This window comes from Sphaeramia orbicularis, chromosome 16 (genome assembly GCF_902148855.1).
Source record: "Sphaeramia orbicularis chromosome 16, fSphaOr1.1, whole genome shotgun sequence".
NCBI classification, from domain to species: Eukaryota; Metazoa; Chordata; class Actinopteri; order Kurtiformes; family Apogonidae; genus Sphaeramia; species Sphaeramia orbicularis.
The window spans coordinates 25471591-25496285 of NC_043972.1; the positions used below are offsets into that span (position 1 = coordinate 25471591).

A 24695-nucleotide genomic window follows, 5' to 3' on the forward strand; every position below is an offset into this window, starting at 1 on the left:
TTCCTTTCCCACACTCACCAGATGCCTGGACCTCTGTGACATACTGCAGCAGCTCCTGTCCCTGGTGGATGACGTCAAAGGTGAGGTTGTTCATAGTCAGCGCCTTATCTGCATGATGCTGCAGCCTCTGCTCAGCTAGTGTCAGGTCCTCTGTGTCAAAGTCACTCATCTGCTGGGAGAGTTCCTCATTCCATGATTCCAGGTCTGAGATGATCTGAGAATAGAATAGAATAAAATAGAATAGAATAGAATAGAATAGAATAGAATAGAATAGAATAGAATAGAATAGAATAGAATAGAATAGAATAGAATAGAATAGAATAGAATAGAATAGGCTTTATTGTAAAATGCCATTGTACAGTGCAACAAAGTATGTTTTTGCCAGAGTAAAAATATACACATGAATTATTTAAACCAGGGTTCCTACAGGAGACTTTTTTTTTTTTTTGCAATTATAACGTTTATTGAAAGAAACATCAGTATTGTAACAATACTTTTTGCTTTTCCTTTAATAATTTTTTATAACCTACAGGAGACTTTTTCAGACCTTTTAAGACTACTTAGAATTTAATGCCCATTTCACAACCATACTGGCAAAAATTTGTGACTCCTAGAATTTAGAAAAATGTATTTATTTACATCAGTGGAGATTGAATATAACATACATTCTGTACATAGAACTGAATGTACTGTGATAATTTCTCACCGGGGGCTGCACAGTTAGCGATAATTGGTTCCTAAATTTAATATAAATTGTCAGGTTGAAAAAGGTGGAACTGAGTCGACTAAAGTTACGTTCTTTGCAGCTTGGACATTTAACAGACACATTTAAACACAATAAAGCGAACAAGTTTATGACAACATAACTTAAGACCTACCATATCAAATTTAATACCTTTTAAAGACTTGTTTTTTCTTCCATTCTTTGTTACCTTCGCCAGGAGGTACTGTGATCACTTTGCTTCGTGTTTGTTTGCGTGTTTGTTTGTTTGTTTGTTTTAGCAACTTTACGGGAAAACTATTCCAACCATCTTTACCAAATTGTACCCACAGATAGGCCTAGGCCCTGGGACTAACTCATTAAATTTTGGGCCAAGTAGGCCAAAGTTCAAGGTCATAGCAAGGTCACAAAATCTCAAATTTTACTATCCTGAGCAAATTTCAAAAATTGGTCCCAGGGCCTAGGCCTACCTGTGGGTACAATTTGGTAAAGATGGTTGAAATAGTTTTCCCGTAAAGCTGCTAACAAACAAACAAACAAACAAACAAACAAACACAAAGCAAAGTGATCACAATATTTCCTGGTGGAGGTAATAAAATGTGCAGGATGTACAGGTGACAGTAAAGACTAGAAGATGAGGATAAACAGAGTTAGGGGCAGGATTTGACCACAGACAGTCAAAGGGAAACGTGGTGGGAACATTCAACAGTCTGATTTTGACCACACTGTCAACAGTATGTCAAAGCTGCCCCACAAAATATATTTAACAGTACATCCATTGAAAAGAGTAATGCTGACATGACTAAAAAAAAAAAAAAAAATCTCAGCCATTTCAATATCTGATATCAGGACAGACAGTTTAATTGCCGTAACCAGACGTATTATGATGACTGTGATAATAACAGATAACATATTACTCTGGTGATGCAAGGCTGATAAAGCAGATGTAGTGAGATGTCAGCGCTTGTCTAAGACTACCCACGCAGACTGAATCACTAAACCAGGGGCACCTTGATCCTGGCACCATCCAGCTACATCTGTCAATGTTGCTTTTTTTCTTTCTCTTGATCACATTAGTTTCATTATTTAAGAACCCCCTACTCTAGAACTTTGGAACAAATTCTAATAAAAAAAAAATCTGATCTGAACTCTCCTTTTTTTTTTTTTTTTTTAAACCTCAACTGAAGTAAAACATTTGTGTGTATTTGAGATCAAAACTGGCATTCTCAGCATTTAGTTTTCAGCACAGGTTATTCATCTTTCAATGTCAAAAAAGGGGATTTTTCATCTCAAAGGCAAAAACTAATTTCCTTGAATGCACAGAAATATGTAGAGCAATGAAAACACGGAGTTCTACGGCACTATTTTGGATTAAATTATACATACATAGGAATACCTTTTTAAAATGCAAATGAGGAAACCCCTTTGAACATCATATGGAGGACACATGGGGATTTGTAGTTTTTTTTTTTTTTTTTTACTCTGAACTCTCTTCAAAGTCACTGGTGTAAGCTTTTATTCACACACACACACACACACACGCACCTATTCATATTCACACACACGTGTCAATCCAAGTAATGCTCACACATCTTGAAGTTATTAGTTTTTCTATATGTTCTTGTTCTCAAATATGGCGATAAATATGGCAAGGACTGACATTTTACTGAATATAACTGTGGTGATTTTATGTAGAATGTAGCATTTAACTCTGTAAAGCCTGAACCATTTAATCATTGAAAGAAAATTCCAGTTCTTTGAAACCGGAGCTTTTATTGGTCCTTCTGAACAACCAAAAAAATAATAATTTTCAAATATAAATTTCCATGTATAAGTTTCAATTTTGTATCAGATTTGATACATCAGTTCTCAGTTAGAGATGTAACAATATGAAAATTTCATATCATGGTTATTGTGACCAAAATTATCATGGTTATCATTATTATCATGGTATTATTACCTCCGCCAAGGAGGTTATGTTTTTGCCAGGGTTTGTTTGTTTGTCTGTCTGTCTGTTTGTTTGTCTGTCCGTTAGTGTGCAACATAACTCAAAAAGTTATGGACAGATTTGGATGAAATTTTCAGGGTTTGTTGGAAATGGGATAAGGAAGAAATTATTAAATTTTGGTGGTGATCGGGGGTGGGGGGGCCCACGGGGGGAGCCACTGATCAGCCTTGGCGGAGGTCTGCGCTCTCCAAGTGCTTCTAGTTGAAATTGTGCTCAAAATGTTCAAAAAGTACTAATACACACACGGAAATAATTTAATCAAGTTGTATTTAAAAAAAACAAAAAACAAATAAAATAATAGGCACAATGTACCTTCTGTTGGCAGAAACATTCAAATATTAACCCTTAGTGGTCTGAGTCTATTTTGTCTGTTTTTCAGTACTTTTGATTTTGCCTTTATATACTGTATAAACAAATATTTACTATACCCATGTTTGGAATCTTTTCTTTCAGCACATCTTCATCTATCTCATCTGTCTATTTTCTTTTTTTTACTTTAACCTACTATAAAAACATAAAAGGACAGAAAACACACAAAAAATATAAAATCCAATTTGAAAAATGTATATTATTTATTGCATAAATAAAACAAAGATTGCTTAATGAACCTTTTCAAAGGCTCTAAAAGTGAATATTGGTTCCAAATATTAGGTATAGAAAATCCAAATTGAAATACATTAAAACTATACTCAAATATCTGACATAAAAGCATAGCTTTAAATTGAGTTTTTTCCCTTAAAAATGCAGTAATCAAACATGGTTATCATGGTGATTACAATTTAAATGGTAATACTAACCGTCTGCAATTTTACCACAGTTTATTTTTATACCAGTAACCGTTACATCCCTAGTCTCAGTGCACAAATCTTATTATTTTTAAACAAACAAAAACATAATATAACACAAACATGTCTAACAAATTGGTAATTCCTTTTCAAAATTGTCAAAGTTCTGCCTCCTTCCTCATTAATGACAATCTTGTAGTGTCACTGGAAAGGCTTCTGGTGAACGAATTCCTCCCCCCTGGTGGATTATCTGTGTATTGCATGTATCTAATTGTATACATCAGGGTTTTCAAGAAAAAAAAAATCACACTGATCATGTAGAGGGCTTCAAAACTCATGTATCAAATATGACACATGCGGCGTTATAGGATTAATGTAAGTTTTAAGCATGTTTTTGTATGTCACAGGTGTCAAACATGCGGCCCGGCGGCCAAATCCGGCCTGCCAAAGGGTCCAGTCCGGCCCTTGGGATGAATTTGTGAAATGCAAAAATTACACTGCAGATACTAACAATCAATGATGTCAAAATCCTTTTAATTCAGGTTTCACATACAGACAAATATACTCTCAAGTGGGTCAATCCAGTAAAATACTATGTAACCTATGAATAATGACAACTGCAAATTTTCTCGTTGTTTTAGTGTAAAAAAAGTCAAATTACATGAAAATTTTTACATCAACAAACTTTCCTTTTTAAAAAAATGTGAATAACCTGAATAAATATGAACAATCTGAAATGTCTTATGAGAAGTAAGTGCAATTTTACCAATATTCTACCTGTTAGTAAATATTTTGTGTTTTTGTAATTGTAAAGTAAGATGTAATGCACATGTGCAAATGATAATCTGACGCAGAATATTGGTAAAATTGCACCTGTTTTTCTTAAGACATTTCAAGTTGTCCATGTTATTCAGATTTTTAAGGAAACTTTATAGATGTAAACATTGACATAATTTAATTTTACTTTTGTCACTGTTATTATTTTACTGGTCCGGCCCACTTGAGATCTTATCGGGGTGGATGTGGCCCCTGAACTAAAATGAGTTTGACACCCCTGTTGTATGTGGACACCATGAGGACTAACTGAGATTTAGGACACAGCTTCATATCCCAAGAAATAAACAAATGAGAAAATGTCAAATGTGAGCAACAGGGAACGATATTGACTACAAACTATTTAAGCTTCTAAAAGCTTAATGCGCATTCATGAGTTTTAACCTGAGTCTCCAACTTTCAGCTGTTGTTTTTGCTGTAACTTTAGAAACTAATGTAAAGAATGTGTCGATTTAAAATGTGTAAAGTTACCATGCCTCGACAACTGGGTGTCTATATAAACTGCACGTCTGTAATGGAGATGTGTCTGGCAGTACCTTAAAACGGTGGTAAATTTCAATCAAACTCCATACGTAAAAAATGAGATGCTTTGACGGCTGTTCTCCTCTCTTCAGACAACACTGACAACTGACATAAAAGCATCCATTGAAACATGCATGTGAGTTAAGAAAAAATGGAAACGTTCTCAAAAAAAAAAAAAAAAAAAAAAAAAAAAAAGGAAAGATAGGAAAATGAGAGGAGTATTAAACTTTGTGTTTCTGCAATATTGTGTGCCCAAGATAAGAAAGAAAAGCAATGGACAAGTGAGAGGATTCCTAGGTTGTAACAAAATATTGGTAATGCGATCCTCTAACCCTCGCCACTTTTAATTTCCTCTCCAACTTTCAGGTTAGAAAGCTCAGGCATGTACATGGCATGTGGTTGTACTTTGAATACTTTGAAGATCTGCATTAACTCTATGTCCGCAGAATTATGCACAGCTCAGGTCGTATCTATTCGTCTGTACTGAGCTTAGTATGTGACTGCCCAGTTTGTGCCAGAGGGAAATCCCAAACAGTGCAGACCCACTTCATACTGATTACCTAAAAAAAAAAAGTCTGGCTTGGAGCGAGGAGATCTCATTTAAAGCAGTAACATCCATAGAAAAGCAACTTCCACCGGGGTTTATTAAAAGTCTATCTGGATTTGTACGTTCTATAATTAGAGCATTATTCGTTCACTAACAAAAATACACAAAAAGTCAAGTCAACAGTTAAAGCGCATTATTCTCTCTACAAAAGAAGCTTGCTCGTCTTACAATGTGCAGTTCTTTAGGACTATAGATTTACACAAATCCAGAGGGCAGCTTAACGTTAGCTCCAAACACTTTACTTTTTAGCAAGCAGAGTATTTGCATAAAAGCTCTTTCAAAGCGGAATACTATAATATTCTTTCCACACAATACAATAACTAAAAAAAAAACCCTCCCAATAAATAGAAACTCACCAACTGCTCATTTGTCGTCTGCTGTCCTCTCCTCTTACAGTTGAGTAAAATGCCTTCTGTGTGCAAAAACACCATCTCCCACATCTACCAGCAGCGTGAAAACTAACAGGAGATGAGTCCTCTGTATGACCACGTCTCAATCATGTGCAGAGATACAAAAAGCTAATCCACACAGACAGTGCGTGTATCTCACCTTAACCCATATCCTCCTCACCTCAAACACAGACACCCCCATTCAAGCCACGAGGGAGTGTCCCAGTGTGCACGGGCAGGGAGTGGAAAGGAAAGGAAATACAGTAAATGCCTCCTCCACCCTTCTTCATGCTCTACCACTGTGTCATATTAATCCCACGTGTATGCATGTGCGTGTCTGCATTCAACGTGAGTGATTAGATGCACTTCCATGACCTGACTGGACTTGCAGAGTTAATACACGACTGATCTGTTCTTTTAAGACACAATAAGCTCATAACAACCACAGAAATTCTATTAACACATGCATGAAAACAAGTCCAACATCACACACATGAAAATGCTGTTTAGTGTAGATCAGGGGTCTCAAACATGCGGACCGGGGGCCAAATGCGGCCCGCCAAAGGTTCCAATCTGGCCTGTGGGATGCAAAAATTCCACAGTCTTGAATTGAATTAAGCAGAAAAAAAATTGCTTGAATTAAAGAAAAAATGTTGAATTAAGCAAAAAAAAAAAAAAAAATTCAATTAAGTAAAAAAAAAAATCTTGAATTAAGACAAAAAAATCTTGAATTAAGCAAAAAAAAAAAAATTAATTTAGTAAAAAATCTTGAATTAAGCAAAACATCTTGAACTAGAAGCACTCGGAGAGCGCAGACCTCCGCCAAGGCTGATCAGTGACCCCCCCCGTGGGCCCCCCCACACTGAGGAGGTTATGTTTTTGCTAGGGTTTGTTTGTCTGTCTGTTTGTTTGTTTGTCCGTCCGTTAGTGTGCAACATAACTCAAAAAGTTATGGACAGATTTTGATGAAATGTTCTGGTCTGCCCCCCCCGTGGGCCCCACCCCCACCGCCAATCACCACCAAAATTTAATCATTTCTTCCTTATCCCATTTCCAACAAACCCTGAAAATTTCATCCAAATCTGTCCATAACTTTTTGAGTTATGTTGCACACTAACGGACAGACAAACAAACAAACAAACAGACAGACAAACAAACCCTGGCAAAAACATAACCTCCTTGGCGGAGGTAATTAACAACTTAAAATTTTTGTCTTTGTTTTAGTGCAAAAAATAACATTAAATTATGAAAATATTAACATTTACAAACTATCCTGTAACAATGAAATGTGAATAACCTCAACAAATATGAACAACCTAAAATGTCTAAAGACAATTAAGCACAATTTTAACTACTTTCAGCCTGTCACTAAGTGTTTAGTGTCTTTGTAGATCTGATCCATAATGCACATGTAGAAATGATAAGTTGAGGCAAAATATCGTTAAAATTGCATTTATTTTTCTTAATAAATTTCAGTTTTTTCAGGTTATTCACATCGTTTTTGTTTGGATAGTTTATAAAAGTAAATATTTTCCTAATTTAATGGGGGTTTTTTTTCTTTACACTAAAACAAAGACAAAAAATTGGAGTTGTCATTATTTATAGGTTATTATGCTATTATTTTATTGGTTCGGCCCACTGCAGATCAAATCGGGCTGAATGTGGCCCCTGAAAGAACATGAGTTTGAGACCCCTGGTGTAGATGCATTTCACTTTTTTTTGACATTTTAAGAGTTATTACACATCGCAAGGAGTAGATTTTACATGCATCCTAAGCTAGTATTGCATCAAGGAAGTTGTACACGTAAACAAGTCCAATAATAACAGGAAAAGAACCGCAAAATGTTATGCAATAGCACTTACACAAGGTGCTTAATTGAAAGAAAAAAAAAAAAAATCACGCACCTCAGAAAATCAGGTTTGGCAGACATTAAAGCTGAAGTCGGCAGCAATTTTTGGCACCACTAAACTTTTATTATAACTCAAAAGGTCTGAAAGGTAACTAAATCACATTCACCTCCTCTTGGCTGTATTTTCAGGCTTTAGAAAATCTAGTATGTGACAGAAAATTCCAGCCAAACACTGTAAAGACTGTTATACGGTGGGATATTTTGGGTCCAATTTTTAAAATAGAAGCGTCATCCGTGTTCATATACAGGTTATGCTTAGAGCACATAGAGGTAACCTGCAGGAGGAGGGAATGCTGCTGCTGTATCTTTAAGAGCACAAGTGATGTGATTACTATTGACAACCGTTTCCTTACTTACACACTTTCATTCATACGGTACGTTTTTTTTTAACTTCACTATTATCATAAATGTAAGCCTATAACTCAGCTCCAAGCCTTTACTTCCAAACTGACAGACTGTAATTCATCTGTCAAAATGGTATGACTGAACAAATATGATTTGATGGCCAAAGGAGAAAAAAAAATATTTCAGAGTAGTTTTCATATCTGAGCAGCAGCTGCGGGGAAGCATTCACTCTCACAGTGGGATGTTAAGAATTAGCAGATACAGTGGAGCCCATTTGTGGTAAAGAGGGGGAACAAAACTGGAATGAGTCAGTGGATGAAATGCATCACCCAACCCTAGCACATACATAATAAGAATATCGCTCTCTATTCAACCAAGCTTTGTTCAGCAAGCTTTGAACCAGTAGGAAATCTGGCTTGAAAGGAATAAGTCTGTCAGCTCAGAGTCACAGTAATTTCAGTTAATGTACCCAGAAGTTGTTTTTTTAAACACAATATCAATTGCAGTTTCACATTCACACTTTATCTTAACCCGATAAAGACCCAGTGGTACTTTTGTGGCAGTTCCCAAATGCATTTTTCTCTCTATTCTAATGTTTCTTAGGTGATTTGTCAACATTTATTATAATATTATCCTCTGTATTTGTACCCCACCCCCCGTAGGTGAGCCAAGGGGTATTGTTTTAGGTTTGGGTTGTTTGTTAACACTCTAGCAGCAAAACTATTGCTTCAATTCAAACCAAATTGGGTTTATAGATTGTCAGTGATCCAGAACAGATCTGATTACATTTTGGGAAAAGTCGGTCAAAGTTCCAATTTTTTATGAATTTTTAAAATCTTTTTTCTTCTCCCATTCACTTATAATGGGCAAAATTTCAAATGTCTATAAAAACATCAATTTTGTTTCAATGTACTTCAAACTTGGAACCTATATAGAGACAACTGATATGGTGACATCACCACATGCATAGACGGGATGACATCAGCTGGATCAATGCCAAAATAAGCTACAACACATGCGAGGGGCGGGGTTTGTTGTGCCTGGCACCATTTGTTATGGTTTTCTTTTTTAGTTATAATCAGGTATTTTCCTGTATTTAATTTACTGATCATGCAGACCAAGGGTGTCAAACTCATTTTCTTCCGGGGGCCACATTTGGCCCAATTTAATCTGAAGTGGGCCGGACCAGTAAAATAATAGCTTGCTAGCCAGTAAATAATGACAACTCCAAATTGTTTTGGTGCAAAAAATAACATTCAATTATGCCAATATTTACATTTGCAAACTATCCAAACAAAAATGATGTGAATAACCTGAAAAATTAAATTTGTTAAGAAATGTAAGTACAGTTTTATCAATATTATGCCTCGACTTATCATTTATGAATGTGCATTACAGATCAGATCTACAAAGACACAAAACATTTAGTAACAGGCAGAAATATTGTTAAAATTGCACTTAATTTTCTTTAGACATTTCAGGTTGTTCATATTTGTTCAGGTTATTCACATTTTATTGTTAAAGGATAGTTTCTTAATCTAAATATTTTCATAATGTTATGTTTTTTGGACTAAATCAAAAAGGAAAAAATTGGTGTTGTCATTATTTATAGGTCATTATGATATTATTTTGGAGTTTGATGCCCTAACTTGCACTTTGCAAATTCATCCCGCGGGCCGGACTGGAAAGTTTGGCTGGCCGGTTTTGGCCCCCGGACCGCATGTTTGACACCTGTGATGTAGACGTTCATAAATGCTCAGAGTTAATTCAAAGGTTATTATATCAAAATGTGACCAGAAGAAAAAAGTGACTTTTTCAGCAAAATCTATCATTAACTGAGCATAAATACAGTGTCTCCATCCTCTGTCATTTATCAAACTCGATGGGTTTTACTGGTGAATCAATGTTGTAGAAGATGACGGTGTTTGTACGGTAACTACAGAGCCTCTGAACATCCAAATGGGTCATATCTGATGACCATGAGATGATGACAAACTGCATTTTACACCAATTATTTACATGTATTGATAGGATTAATGGATCAACAGGTATTAAATTATTTAGATCAGTGGTGGTTGTTCGGGTTTTTATGGGTTAATATGAACCACAAACACCTTTCATGTTTGCTTTGCACCACTGATTTTCACAAACATCCACCTACTATTTATATTGTAGATGTTAGTAAAACTTTCCCTCCTCTCAGCCACCATACTTTGAACTCTGCAAAGTCCTCAACTGCACTTTCTCCCCCTGAAACCTGAACGTAAACCGAATAAAGAGTGATGAAAAGAGATCTCTGCATTCAACTGTCAGCGCCCAGAGTAAAGCCTTCCTTTCATTCCTACTTACATCGATGGCATCCCTCTCAAAGATGCGGAGTTGGAGGAAGAGCTCCAGTTTGATTTTCCTTTCCTGGAACAGCTCCTCCATCTGGCCCTGGGCCTCATCCAGCTGCTGCAGCACGCTCTCAATGTGGGCCATGGAGCTGTTGTGAGGAGTCTTATTGCTCGAGATGGCAGAGTCTCTGTGGAGAGGAGTCAAATACACAGCGTTCAGAACAAGGGTCAGCATCTAAATTTATACAGAAAATTAGCAGATGCTGTGGGAACAGGACTTTATTTTCACGGTCAAGTTTATTAGCTTCACTGTCACTATGGTTACACACCTAAAAAGCTGGGAAAACATGATAAATTAAAAAAAAGAAAAAGAAAAATACTTTCATTCCCACATCCCAGAGGATTTTACAGAAAACCACCATTATTATTCTCATGATACGGAATATGTGAACAGTGTTTAGCACTGCCATTTCACAGAAACAATGCTTCTAAACTGTCTTTAACTCTGACTTTATTTATGTTGTCTGTCTTTTATAATATGTAACTTGATATTGTATTTTATTTATTTGTAGTGTATGAAAGTAGTAGGTTTGTTATGTCTTGATTTGTTGTAACTACAGTATGTCTTTAATTGTTATGTCATCCTCTGCACTTTTTCTGCATTTTTCAGTATATATTACATGTATATTTTCTATATTTAATTTACTTATATGTAGGCGCAAAAGCAAAGAAAACTGAAGTGACTTTTTCATCAAAATATATCATCAACTTATAAAAAACAACTCTGCAACAACTGTCTTTAACTCTGACTTTATTTATGTTGTCTACGTATGTCCTTTGTAATATGTAACTGGATATTGTATTTTATTTATTTGTAGTATATAAAAGTAGTAGTTTGTTATCTTGATTTGTTGTAACTTTGTCTACACGGCTGTCTTGGGTAACTCTTCAAAAAGAAAATTTTCCTAAGGCATTATCACTATTTATTACATCACCCTCTGCCCTTTTTCTATATTTTTCAGTATATATTACATGTATATTTTCTATATTTAATTTACTTACATGTAGGTGCAAAAACAGAGGAAACTGAAGTGGGTTTTTCATCAAAATATATCAACTTATCAAAAAAAAAAAAAAACCAACAACTCTGCAACAACTGTCTTTAACTCTGACTTTATTTAGGTTGTCTATGTCCTTTATAATATATAACTTGATACTGTATTTTATTTATTTGCAGTGTAAGAAAGCAGCAATTTGTTATGTCTTGATTTGTTGTAACTTTGTCTACACAGCTGTCTTGGGTAATTCTTTGAAAAGAAAATTTTCCTAAGTCATTTATCACCATTTATTGTGTCATCCTCTGCACTTTTTCTGCATTTTTTAGTATATATTACATGTATATTTTCAATATTTAATTTACTTATATGTAGGTGCAAAAATAGAGAAAACTGAAGTGACTTTTTCATCAAAATATATCATCAACTCATAAAAAAACAACTCTGCAACAACTGTCTTTAACTCTGACTTTATTTATGTTGTCTATGTCTTTTATAATATTTAACTTGATGTTGTATTTTATTTATTTGTAGTGTATAAAAGTAGTAGTTTGTTATATCTTGATTTATTGTAACTTTGTCTACACTGCTGTCTTAGGTCACTCTTGGACATTTATCTCCATTTATTATAATGTCGTCCTCTGCACTTTTTCTGCATTTTTCATTATATATTATTAGTATATTTTCTATATTTAATTTACTTATATGTAGGTGCAAAAACAGAGAACACTGAACTGACTTTTTCATCAAAATATATCATAAGCTTATCATAAAACACAACTCTGGAACCAATGTCATTTGTTAAACTACATTGGTTTTATGGTGAATCAGTGTTGGAGAAGATGACAGTGTTTCCATGTTTACTATGGAGACTCTGAATCTCAAAAAAAAAAAAAAAAAAAAAAAGAAAGAAGAAAACAAACACATCTAATTAGCTAAAAAGCTGAGAAACTATATTTCATCTGAATAATTGAAATGCATTGATGGGAATAATGGTTAAAAATGTATTATTCATTTTAGATCAGTACCACTCTAAATGGCCCATAAGTGTGACTGGTTGTTTCCATTGACTAAGTGGTTTGGGAAATATATTTTAGGAAACATATTTAGATATTTATTCTTATTATTCAACATTTTTATATTTCTATTTTTAATATGTATATTTATCCTTCTGTATATAATACTATCATTGTTCCTGTTGCGCATTGAACCATTTGCATCATAATTTTATTTTGATGCAAAGCTTAATGACAAATAAAGTCTGTTTATGTCTATGTCTCAATAAACAAAAGGATGGTTATGAAATATGTGTGTAAAAACTGTGTGTATCTCCATGTTTCTGCACTGTCTGGGTACATATTGTACCTGAGCTGCTGTATAAGATCCTCTCCTTCTTTGATGACATTGACAGTGGCCTGTAGGGTGGTCTGCTGCTGCTGCCCAAAACGCTTGATCAGGTCCTGCACCGCCTCCACCGATTCTGCATACACATCATCCAGCAGCTCTTTCTGAAGCTCCTCCAACCACGTCCACAGCTAGCAACAATTGACAGGAAAGGAAAAGAAAAGGTAGCATCATGTAGCATCCACATACACAGATCTGAATATATGACTGGTGCCAAACAGAGAGACCGAAGATGGGAGGCAGAAAATCAAATCTGACCAGTTCTGCTCAAAGCTGGTGTTTTGTGAATGGTCATCTTTGTAACAGATTAGCCATCTGGGTGATTTGGCTCAGTGTACTTAAGCCCTGGCGTCCCATCCACACTGCAGGAGAGAGACCCTGGCACCTACTGTTTGTCTAACACCCACATTGCCTACACAAATACAGCACTACTTTTAGTTTTGTTGCCACCACACACTTCATAAGACACTGACTGTATTGTTCAGCAACCAAATATACAAAAGTGGCCAATAACACAAAATACTTTTACCTCCTTATGGTATTAAAGGAGTCATATTTTGCTAAACCCACTTTTATTAGTCTTTGGTTCATTTATTTGTGTATTTGGACCCTAATAGTTAAAAAAGTCTGAATTTGAACCCTCCAGGTGCTGCAAAGCTATCTTTATATTCGTTTTGGTTGTTTGGAGTGGATTCCTACTTAATTTGTTATGTTTTATAACTAGTTACATCACGATATTTGCACATATAAGGTCAAGACTTCAGACGAACATTTCTCAGAGTACGACATAATTGTTTGTCAGCAGCAGCAGTTGTAGTAAAAACTGAAAATATGTCCAAATTTTGAGCCGATTACCTAAAATGTTCAGTTGTTGGTTGTATTAATGAACACAAGTGGTTGAACGGGACAGAGCAGTACAGTCAACAACCTGGAGGGGGCGGGGCATAAAGTGGCTCATTTGCATTTAAAGGGCCAGTGCTCAAAACGACCTTTCTGGTGTCATTACTGAGATATAGAGTTGAAGATGGACCTGTGGAGTTGAATTAATGAAGAATTCAGACCCAAGCATAGCATTTACAGTTTATGTAGACCACAGGGACATATTTGAAAATGCATAATTCCATTTAAAAAAGCAAAATATCACTCCTTTAAAAGGAGATCATGTGCATTTAAACAAGTGGGCATTACTTAATAAAGTATTCACTGAATACAAAAAAAATATGGAGTATTTTCCACATAAACGATGAAAAAATACAAGGTTCCCCATCTGTATTTTCTTGACTTACTCTGTACTTACAAAGCACATTATATAAAATGTTTGCACTCTATTTTATAGAGGTTTGGTTTTTTTTTAAATTGTAACTGCTGAGAAGGCTGCTGCTAAATTGTTTCTCATTGTATTGCAACAATGGAAGTTAAGTCCTATTCTATTCTATTCTATTCTATTCTATTCTATTCTATTCTATTCTATTCTATTCTATTCTATTCTATGTTTCTACCTATGTTAAAACTGAGTGAAATTCACCATTTATTACCCAGTAAAATATGTGTTACGTTTATGAAATTAACATTAACATCTAACATAACTTGCTGTAAATTTCTCAAGATTAACCCTTTCATGCATGAATTATGAGCCCCTTAATCAAGATTTTTTTCCTGAGTGTTTTTATTCCTCTTGAGGCATGAAAAAAACATGCCTAAAGAAAATTTTCTTCTGAACTTTTTTTTCATGGAGGTGCAAAAATGTCCACTTAGTTGGACACCATGCGTTTAATTTTTGGAGCAAAGAAACATGTATTTACTGATATATTGTGTGAAAACTATGAAATAAAAACATTTTAAATGCTTATTTTAGGTAATTCATTTATCAGACAGGGGTAGTTGTTTGTTTATTTGCTTTACTAGTTTGTCTGATAAATGAATTATCTACAATAATTATATGTGGAAGACAGTATGAACCTTTACCAGACATTTTTAATGCTGCTAATCTAATGTTTTCTCACATTTTAACACTCTAATACTAGTCATTACTCAATTCATGGAGATATAATGCAAAAAGACCAACAACTTTTGTTTTAAAAAACTGCTAATTACAGACTAATAACAATAACAAGCAATTGATTTACACTTAAACATGTTACTCTAGATCAGGTTTATCAAGAACAGTAAAGTTACAATAATGGTATAAATGTCAGTGTATGAGATAATGCATAAGCGTCCACTGTGTTGACTGATATGCAACTAAAGTAACAAAATCCATGAATATATGAGAGAACAGCTGCAGAGTAGCTGTCCACTATAGTGACCACTATGCATGAAAGGGTTAAAATGGCATAATATGAATATACATTACTAAACATGGTATGAATAAAAGCTAGGGCACAGTGAATTGTACACTACTTTAATGGGTTATCTTTTAGTGAACTAAATTCAGTCACTTGTCTTTACAGCTTTTATTGTTAATATTACTAATGGAAGTGATGCATGCAGTGCTTGGGAATTGCTAACTTTTGCTGCTGTTTTGATTGAGATGTAAAAATTGCATACTGAATTTAAACCCTAAATGATCATAGATTGTGTCTAATACAATTGTACATAAAACACAGCTGAATGGGAGGTTGTAAATTCAATGGGTTGAAAATGAGAACAAGTAAATCCCTTCATCTTTAAACGTATTCTGTGGTAACTTTCCACAGTTTGTTTCCGACAAATCCCCAGGCTAGAAAGTTGCCAGGCTATAGTGCATCCAAATGTCTCGTACAGCAGTAGGTGAGATGATGGACGGGAAGAGTTGGAAACATTCCTGTATACACACACACACACACACACACACGCATACACACACAGACGTGCACTCACATACACACATGCAGATACAGTGACCTGCACCAGTGTGGGCTGACAGATGGGATGAAGGAGATTAGCCCATATGGACATAAAAGACCAGCTTCATTAATAACACCTTGGCTCTGACTGTCTGTTTGAGTCTATGTAAACAGGATGAAGTGTTAACACATGCAGAGTGCAGTGCTCTGTCAGTGTGGAGAGGTTAATTCTGACAGTTAAACACGATCATGTATGACTTTTATATTAACATAACGCTGTGAGAGGAATTCATGATAGGCCTCACAGAGCACACGCAACAGGAATGAGATCTTTTTCAGAATTTTATACATCTAAACAGTCACAGTATTTCTGTCTATTGTTGTACTGGTGATGAAAATGTAAGCTTCTTGATTGTTTAAGATCAGTTCTGTGCAACATTCATAAACCAAGTCGTCAAAAGTGTATGTGAATGTATCAAAGAGAGACGCTATCCACCAGAGGAAAACTTTGATAATTCTTTTTTTTTTTTTTTTTTTTTTTATGACTGGCATTTTTGATTTCCTTTTTCCAAACAAATCACATCATCATACATCCACTACTAACATTAGAGCACTGGTAAATTACCCACCCATAACCAGAAGGGGTCCTCATATCGATATAGTGGCTTTTTATGCCGCACACATCAACGATAAATCTTATTTTAATGCAGAGAAGCACAATACCTAATGTGGTTCCAGTCATTCCACTTTTCCATGTTTTGATCAGATCATCCTCATCAACAGAACGGATGTGTTTGGGAATGGTTTGTTTTTATATTAGTCTAAGTATGCATGGCTGCATGTAAAAGGGACAAATTACTGGAAAATTGATTTTCATTACTCATGTAAACAGTTTAGCAGGAATATTGTTGTTTTCAGAATAAGAGCAAAAAAACCTGAATATTCTGTTTGTGCCACTTCAATAAATGTGGCCATTGTCTAAACAAGTACTGTATGCTACTGAAAATATAGTTTGGCTTTTAAAGGAGTCTTTTGTTTATTTAATTATTTATTTATTTGGATCTCCATTAGCTTTGGCTTAGGCCATCGCTATTCTTCCTTGAGTCCACACCCATCACAATTGTCTTTACACTGCAGTGCACAAATTACCAAAAACACCCACACACAAAACAAAACAATACAAACAGCAACTAAAAACCATTCATCACAATTACAAAACAAAAACAACATACATGTAGGGATGTAACGATTACCAGTATAACAATAAACCGTAGTAAAATTCCCGACGGTTAGCATTACTGTTTAAATTGTAATGACCATGATAACCGTGTTTGATTATCGCACTTTAAAAGACAGAGAGAGAGAGAGAGAGAGAGAGAGAGAGAGAGAGAGAGAGACTATGTATCTATCTATGAAAAAGAAACTAAAACAACTTAAAACTTGATCTGGAAAACGGTCAAACAATGGCCATAAGGTGCCATCTTTAATACATATTTGTATGTTTGATGTTTATGTGTTAATATTTGAATGTTTCTGCCAAAAGAAAGTATATTGTGCCTATTATTTTATTTATTTATTTATTTTTTCAAAATACAACTTGGTTAAATTATTTCAGTGTGTGTATAAGTACTTTTTGAACATTTTGAGCACAATTCAACAATACCGCGATAATAATGATAACAGTGATCATTTTTGTCACAATAACCGGAATATGAAATTTTCATATCGTTACATCCCTACATACACATAAAACAGGACCTAGTTCAATTAACAGTACCTCCCAAAAAGTAGTTTTTACCATACTTTGTAAATGGTCACATTATTTCAGTTATGTATCAATAAAATGTCAATCAACTAAACATTAGCAGACACCGAGCATTGTTTTGCAAATGGTGGTTATAGATACGACAAAGCTTTTTGCTGCCATCCCTACATATGATGACATGCAGGAGGGTGATCAATAAATCCATATCCTCTCTGCCTTCTTGGCTCCTGTTTCCATGCAGTATGAGTATTGAGTATTCAGCTTTTAGAAAAACAAAGGAGCCTAGCCAACGGTAAACAGGCCTAATTACGGTTTAGAGGAGAGGGGAAGAATACTCACCTCTTTGACATGTGTATGGAAGGCAACGGACATGTCCAGCAGGACTTTACGCTGCTCCACTCGGCGAACAAAATCCTGGATGCGATCCTCAAGCTGGTGTGCGGCCTGGTAAATTTCCTCTGGGTCACACTCTCCGGTCTGAGCCAGCTGCTCCGCTGCTTCCAGCAACTTGTCAGCATTTGTGTAGGTATTCTAAAACATGAATGTTATGAAGATTTTACATATAAGTACTGTATCTTACTGTGTTTACTGCTGCTAGCATTAGATCACTTCATCATGAACATCTGCATTTTCACTGGATTTTATGCACCATTAGAGTTTATGCAGTTTACAAACACATTTTAACAGAATTTATTTATTTGTGTGTTTGTTTGTTTGTTTGTTTAGCAGGGACAGTACACATTAATGGCCATTTCTGTAAATGTGCCAGTATTAGCAAAAAAGCTATTTTTCAACTGTTGTCCCTGGGTAAGATGGAAAATACCAGCATTCAAATATCCTTCCATCTCCCAGTGGCTTAAAGACACCATGTCTTTTCTAAAACTTGAGAAAATGAAATTCACATTGAGAGGATGTACTGATAAATTTTTCCACAAATGGCAACCCTTTATTTCTTATTTTACAAACTTAGAGGTAGTGCCCGATTGAATGTGTGCCTGTTGTTGTACTTTATAATACATATGTAACCATTACTTTGTACTGGTCAGGATGAGCTGGGGTGGGGAAGGGTTTGGGGTGGGGGGTGTAATTTGTTTATTTTATTATACATTTAATTTCATTTAATTTCTTTTTTTTTTTTTTTTTTTTTTTTTTGCCACACTCTAATAAGTGTGCTCTTTCATTGGTTGCTTTTGTATGCATGCGTGTATATACAGGGTGGGGAAGCAAAATGTACAATATTTTGAGGCAGGGATTGAAAGACAGTGTATGACCAATTAGTTTATTGAAAGTCATGAGAATTTATTTGCCACAAGAAAATTGACATAATAGAAAATGTTTTTATTCTATGTGTCCTCCTTCTTTCTCAATAACTGCCTTCACACGCTTCCTGAAACTTGCCCAAGTGTTCCTCAAATATTCAGGTGACAACTTCTCCCATTCTTCTTTAATAGTATCTTCCAGACTTTCTCGTAATAGTTTTGCTCATAGTCATTCTCTTCTTTCCATTATAAACAGTCTTTATGGACACTCCAACTATTTTTGAAATCTCCTTTGGTGTGACGAGTGCATTCAGCAAATCACACACTCTTTGACGTTTGCTTTCCTGATTACTCATATGGGCAAAAGTTTCTGAAAAGGTATGGATAATAGTGTTAGGTATGATTATGACATCAATATATGTTTGGTTTCAAAACAATTGACGTAGTGCCTGCTGAGAAAAAACAACTAAATGTTCATTGTAAATTTTGCTTCCCCACCCTGTATATATACACACACACACACACACACACACACACACACACACACACACACACACACACATATATAAATGTAAATGTGTCTATATGCATATATGTTTTTACTTTTAAACAAAAGGGAAGGTAAATTGTAATTCTGTGATTGGAAGTGTTCTATTTTTCTTCAATAAAAAATATTGGAAAAAAAAACAACACCAGCATTCATAAAATTAGAAACATTTTAAAAATTAAGGCTACACCCGCACACTACATAGCGTTAGTTCACATACACAGTATACACATTTAGTCTTTTTAGTGTCAAAAATGTCTTGCTCACCTGTGCAACCTCTTCAAAGTCCTCATGTCTCTTCTGCAGAGCCCTGGCTCTGTGTAACGACTTTCCAACACCGGTGTGTTTACTGAGAAAAGCCTCACCGTGGTTTTCTATCCAGTCCAGCACCTATACAGATGCACACAAAGACAAAAAGAGTATACAGCTTAAATATGCACATGCTATAGTTGAAGTAAAACTCAACCTGTGAGTGCAGTACACAGTTTAGACCAGTAGTAGGCATAGCTGACTGATCCCCTTTCAGATCACATCAGAATAGTCCATAGATGTCACCTCCCCCTGTGTTTTTGATTACTGTTCTTCTTTATGCTTGTCCCCTTTTCATTAAATCTATCACACTCTGTCATGTTTAAACACAGCACAAAGTGTAGACAATTACATTTTGCTTAATAGGAAATCCAGAGCAGTGGAGTATGTCAACATTTCCAATGTGGATGAGATTAACTATAAGTCTTTGTACATAATTACCTTATTATCTATTAAACAGATGGCCGTACTCCATCTGTTTCTATGTGGGGTAATGAAAAGGATTTCATATTATTTTCAAGGTCTCTATGAGTATATTTTTGATGGGACAAGCACGTGTGCACAATGCCCTCGACACTTCATGTGGTGGTAAATTGCATCACCATGGAAACCACTACCAAGAGAAAAGGGTGATGAAAGAACGAATGGAAGTCAGGAAAGAAGGAGGTGCAGGGAGATTCAACATGACAGAGAGACAGAGGAAAAGAAGGAGCAGAAAGGCAGAGAGGAGTTCATGCCTGTAGGGTAGAAATGAAGAGATGACACTATAAACCAGCTCAGTAGTTTTGATCTAAGAGCTCTGCCATCCACACAGTCACACACAGAAAGACTCTCACACTGGAACCACATGAGGAAGGGAAAAATAATACTTTGAGGAAGCTGAAGCTGTTTACATTATATCATAAATATTGCACCATCTGCTCTTCGGAACACAACGCTCAAAGTGCTATCAGGGATTCTGTAGGTAAAAAACACACTTCCAAAGCAATTCTATTTTGATCTTAAATCAGCTAAAGAGAAATGTAGCGGCAGACCAAAACAGCCCACCTCAGTAAGAAGTTCTGGGAAATGTCTGTAAAAACCCCTGTAAGAACATCGAATTAAACGAAAAGGTCTGGACATCTATAATCCTGCTGAGGCACTGCTTTTAACCCTTGTATAGTGTTTGGGTCTGTGGGACCTGTTTTCATTTTTTATTAAACGAAGAATGATGATTATAATTAATAATTATTTTGTTTAATGATTTTTTTCCTTCCATTTCTTGATTACATTACATTTTATTAAAAAAACAAACTAAAAACGAATAGCACTTTAATTCATAAATGTGATCAAGCAAAGGCAAAAGCCAAAATTAAACATATATGCTTTTTATGTTGCTTGTAATTGGGATGAAGTAAACATCTGTTGAGTATTTTAACATAAAATTGTTTGATTATATTGAATTAAAAACCCACCACACCCACGAACACTGGCTGAATAACAAAAATCTGAACACCACTTAAGGGTTAATGTGTAGAGCGGGTAACTGAGGGCATTTTCACTTGTGAAAATCCAAACAGAGGTCCATACTGAGGTTCTCAGACCACCTCTTTTAGGCTCAGACAGGCTATGTGGGCGAACCACACACCAGGGCAGTGGTTCTCAAATGGGGGTTACACGTACCCCTGGGGGTACTTAATGGTACTCCAGGGGGTACGTGAGATTTTAAAATATATTTAAAAAGTAGCATCCATGCAAAAATTCTTTACAAAAATAATTATTAAATTAATTAATTATTTCAGGAAAATATATAAGTTCATAAAATGAATTTTATATATAGTAGGCTATTCAATTTCATTATCCTAAAAACCCAGAGTCTCCCCCATACCAGAATGGTTCGACCCAACCTGTCATATGCCACCTAGCATCACCTGTCAATCACTTGAAAACTCAAACAATGGAGTCGTGGTTGAAGCGTAATTTTTTTGAAAACACGGAGGGACAAGTGGCAAAGAAGGCCAAACCAGAGCCGGCAAAAGCCAGCTGTATCTTGAAGATTACTATGTTATGTTATGTTTTTGAGAACAGATCTTTACTATGATCCCAAAAGAGGACACTTTATGTTGATAATTATTTTTATGTGCACAAAACTTTATTTATAATTAAGTTAATTATTTCTTTCTTTTAATAACAATAATAATATCAATACATTTTATTTATAGGCGCCTTTCTTGGCACTCAAGGACACCGTACAGTAAAACAGGAGAGTTAAAAACAAACAATAAAGCAGAGTAAAAATAAAAGGCAGGTTAAAAATTTGGACAGTGCAATTGTGTTCACAAAGAGAAAGAGGTCCTAAACAGATGGGTTTTGAGTCTTATTAGTTATATCTTTTTATTTCCAAATAGTTCAAGAGAGACCACTACAAATGGAGTTCCAAAGTTTAATAAATCAGACACTGATGGCACTGCACTCTGTTTTAAGTCATCTTTTTCAACCAAAAATGCTTTGTGCTGGTTAGGGGGTACTTGGCTGAAAAAATATTTCACAGGGGGTACATCACTGAAAAAAGGTTGAGAACCACTGCACCAGGGGATGTTTCACACTTACAAATTTTGTTCAGATCAAACTGATGAGTGAAAGTTCAATAGGTGTGAAAGCACCATGAGGAGGTGGTGCAGCTCTTAGCTTTTATTCCTGTATGTGTGTCTTACCTGCTGGACGTCCTGCTGAAAAACACAGAGCTGCAGCCGTTGATGAAGACGGACTTTGCGGTGCTGCCAGATGTTTTCCAGCTGTCTCTGATGGTGCAGCACCTCATGGATGATGTCCAGGACATGGTGCACAGCTTTGGAGTAGTTGGCAGAAGCCATCAATGAATCAGCACTTCCTGGGGTCAAAGGTCGCTGCAGCTTGTCCAACAGAGACTTACCATCCTGGCTTACCTGCAAAAAAGAGATGCAAAGTTTAACTGTAATAAAATCATCCAAGATGCTCCATGCTTATTAACATTATTATGTGCTAATAATGTTTTAATCATGTTTATCATATCATATATCATATGTTTATCATCTGAACCTCACTAGGGTCATGGGGGTCGCTGGAGCCTATGCCAGTGGGGTACACCCTGGACATGTCACCAGTTCATAACAGGGCTGACATATGGAGACAAATAATCACTCTCACATTCACACCTATGGGCAATTTACATTAACCAGTTAACCCAGGGGTGTCAAACTCATTTTAGTTCAGGGGCCACATTCACCCCAATATGATCTCAAGTGGACCGGACCAGTAAAATAACAGTGGAAAAAGTAAAATTACATGATGAAAATATTTACATCAACAAAGTTTCCTTACAAATCTGAATAACATGAACAATCTGAAATGTCTTTTTTTGCTTTTTTTTTTTTTTTTTTTTTTTGAATTTATTCCGAACATGCAATGAAATTTAACATATATGCGAACTAGCAAAATATACATAATACAAATATCAAAAATCATAACAATCTTAGAGCACAATATTTCCATTTACGTGCCTGAAAAGGGGTGGGAAGAAGTGCAACTTAAGAAATATAGGTGCAATTTTAACAATATTGTGCTTCAGTTTATCATTTACACATGTACATTACTCTTTGCATTACAATTACAAATACACAAAACATTTAGTAACGAGCAGAATGTTGTTAAAATGACATTTGCTTCTTTAAATACATTTCAGGTTGTTCATATGTGTTTGGGTTTTTCCCATTTTTTGTAGAAGGATAGTTTGGAAATGTAAACATTTTCATGTAATTTTACTTTTTTTTACACTAAAAAAAGAGAAGATTTGACATTTTCATTACTTATAGGTTATTACGAGACTATTTTACTGGTCTGACCCACTTTAGATTGAATTGGCCTGTAATGTGGAACCTGAATTAAAACTATGTTGACTCCACTGATTTTCAATATCTACTGTGTAATTTTTGTATTTCACAAATTCATCCCATGGGCCAGATTGGACCCTTTGGCGGGCTGGATTTGGCCCCCGGGCCGCATGTTTGACACCTGTGAATGAATCTATCAGTGCATGTCTGTGGATGGTGGGAGGAAGCTGGAGTACCCTGAAGGAACCCACGCAGACATGGGGAGAACATGCAAACTCCACACAGAAAAGTCCCAATTGGTGCTGGAATCAAACCCTTCTTGCTGTGAGGTACGAATGCTATCCACTGCACCACCGTGTCACCCTTAATCATGTTTATTTCTATAAAAATGTTTATAATAGACCTGTTACATAACTGCTCAGGAAAGTTAATAAAAGCCTTAAAAACTATCTATTACAAACAATGATAGAAAACCTTGCAGAAACAGATTTATTGACTTTAACTGACTTTCTATTTATGTCATTGTTAAACATTTATTATTTCATTACAATTAATACATACATGCATTTACATGGGTGTTAACTATGCATTCATTAACAGAAAGGAATACTCTTGTGATTATCAGGTCTAAAGTGAGAACAATGCATGCAAACATGATGTTGTTACAAGATAGTGGGCACCTTATTTAACACCCTACTTTGCATGTTACTTGTATTCATATTTGCATGTACATGTTTACTTTGCATACCCACATGCAAGTGCGTGCAAGTGTTGGTCCATATATGTGTACTGACCTCTGAGTATGCAGTGGTAATGTGCTCGTATAGACCCTGGTGGTGGTGAATTGTGTCCTCCAGATCCTGGAGCTCAGAGGGAAGCTCTCCTTCACCACAGGCCTTACACCACGGCTCTACTTTACTCATATACTGGGAGAAAACACACAAAACATACATTACACACAGACAGATTACAGTTGCAGATTACACATATGAGCATGTATAATACTTACAAGTATTTACTTTGTTTATTTTATTTTTCACACATAGTACGTACTTAATAACACTGCATATGTTGTTTATTCTGTTCTATTGGTACATATATGAAAGGTTTGCAACAGTCTAAGGGCACTTTTACTTAATAAATGAATAAAAAAGTAAGAAAAATAGATAAAGTCCCAAAAGAACCTCAGAGGACTACCTTGCAAACTGAATAAATAATGACAGGAA

General features: G+C 35.4%; 1 protein-coding gene across 1 annotated transcript in view; it reads right to left on the minus strand.

Moving 5' to 3' along the window:
• Positions 1 to 24695, minus strand: part of LOC115436406 (triple functional domain protein) — a 219124-nt gene that overhangs the window by 88174 nt on the left and 106255 nt on the right. The window contains 7 exon segments of the mRNA XM_075353522.1: positions 19 to 214; positions 10471 to 10645; positions 12878 to 13047; positions 17846 to 18037; positions 19580 to 19702; positions 22315 to 22545; positions 24264 to 24395. Of these exon segments, the coding sequence (XP_075209637.1) occupies positions 19 to 214; positions 10471 to 10645; positions 12878 to 13047; positions 17846 to 18037; positions 19580 to 19702; positions 22315 to 22545; positions 24264 to 24395 (1219 nt within the window).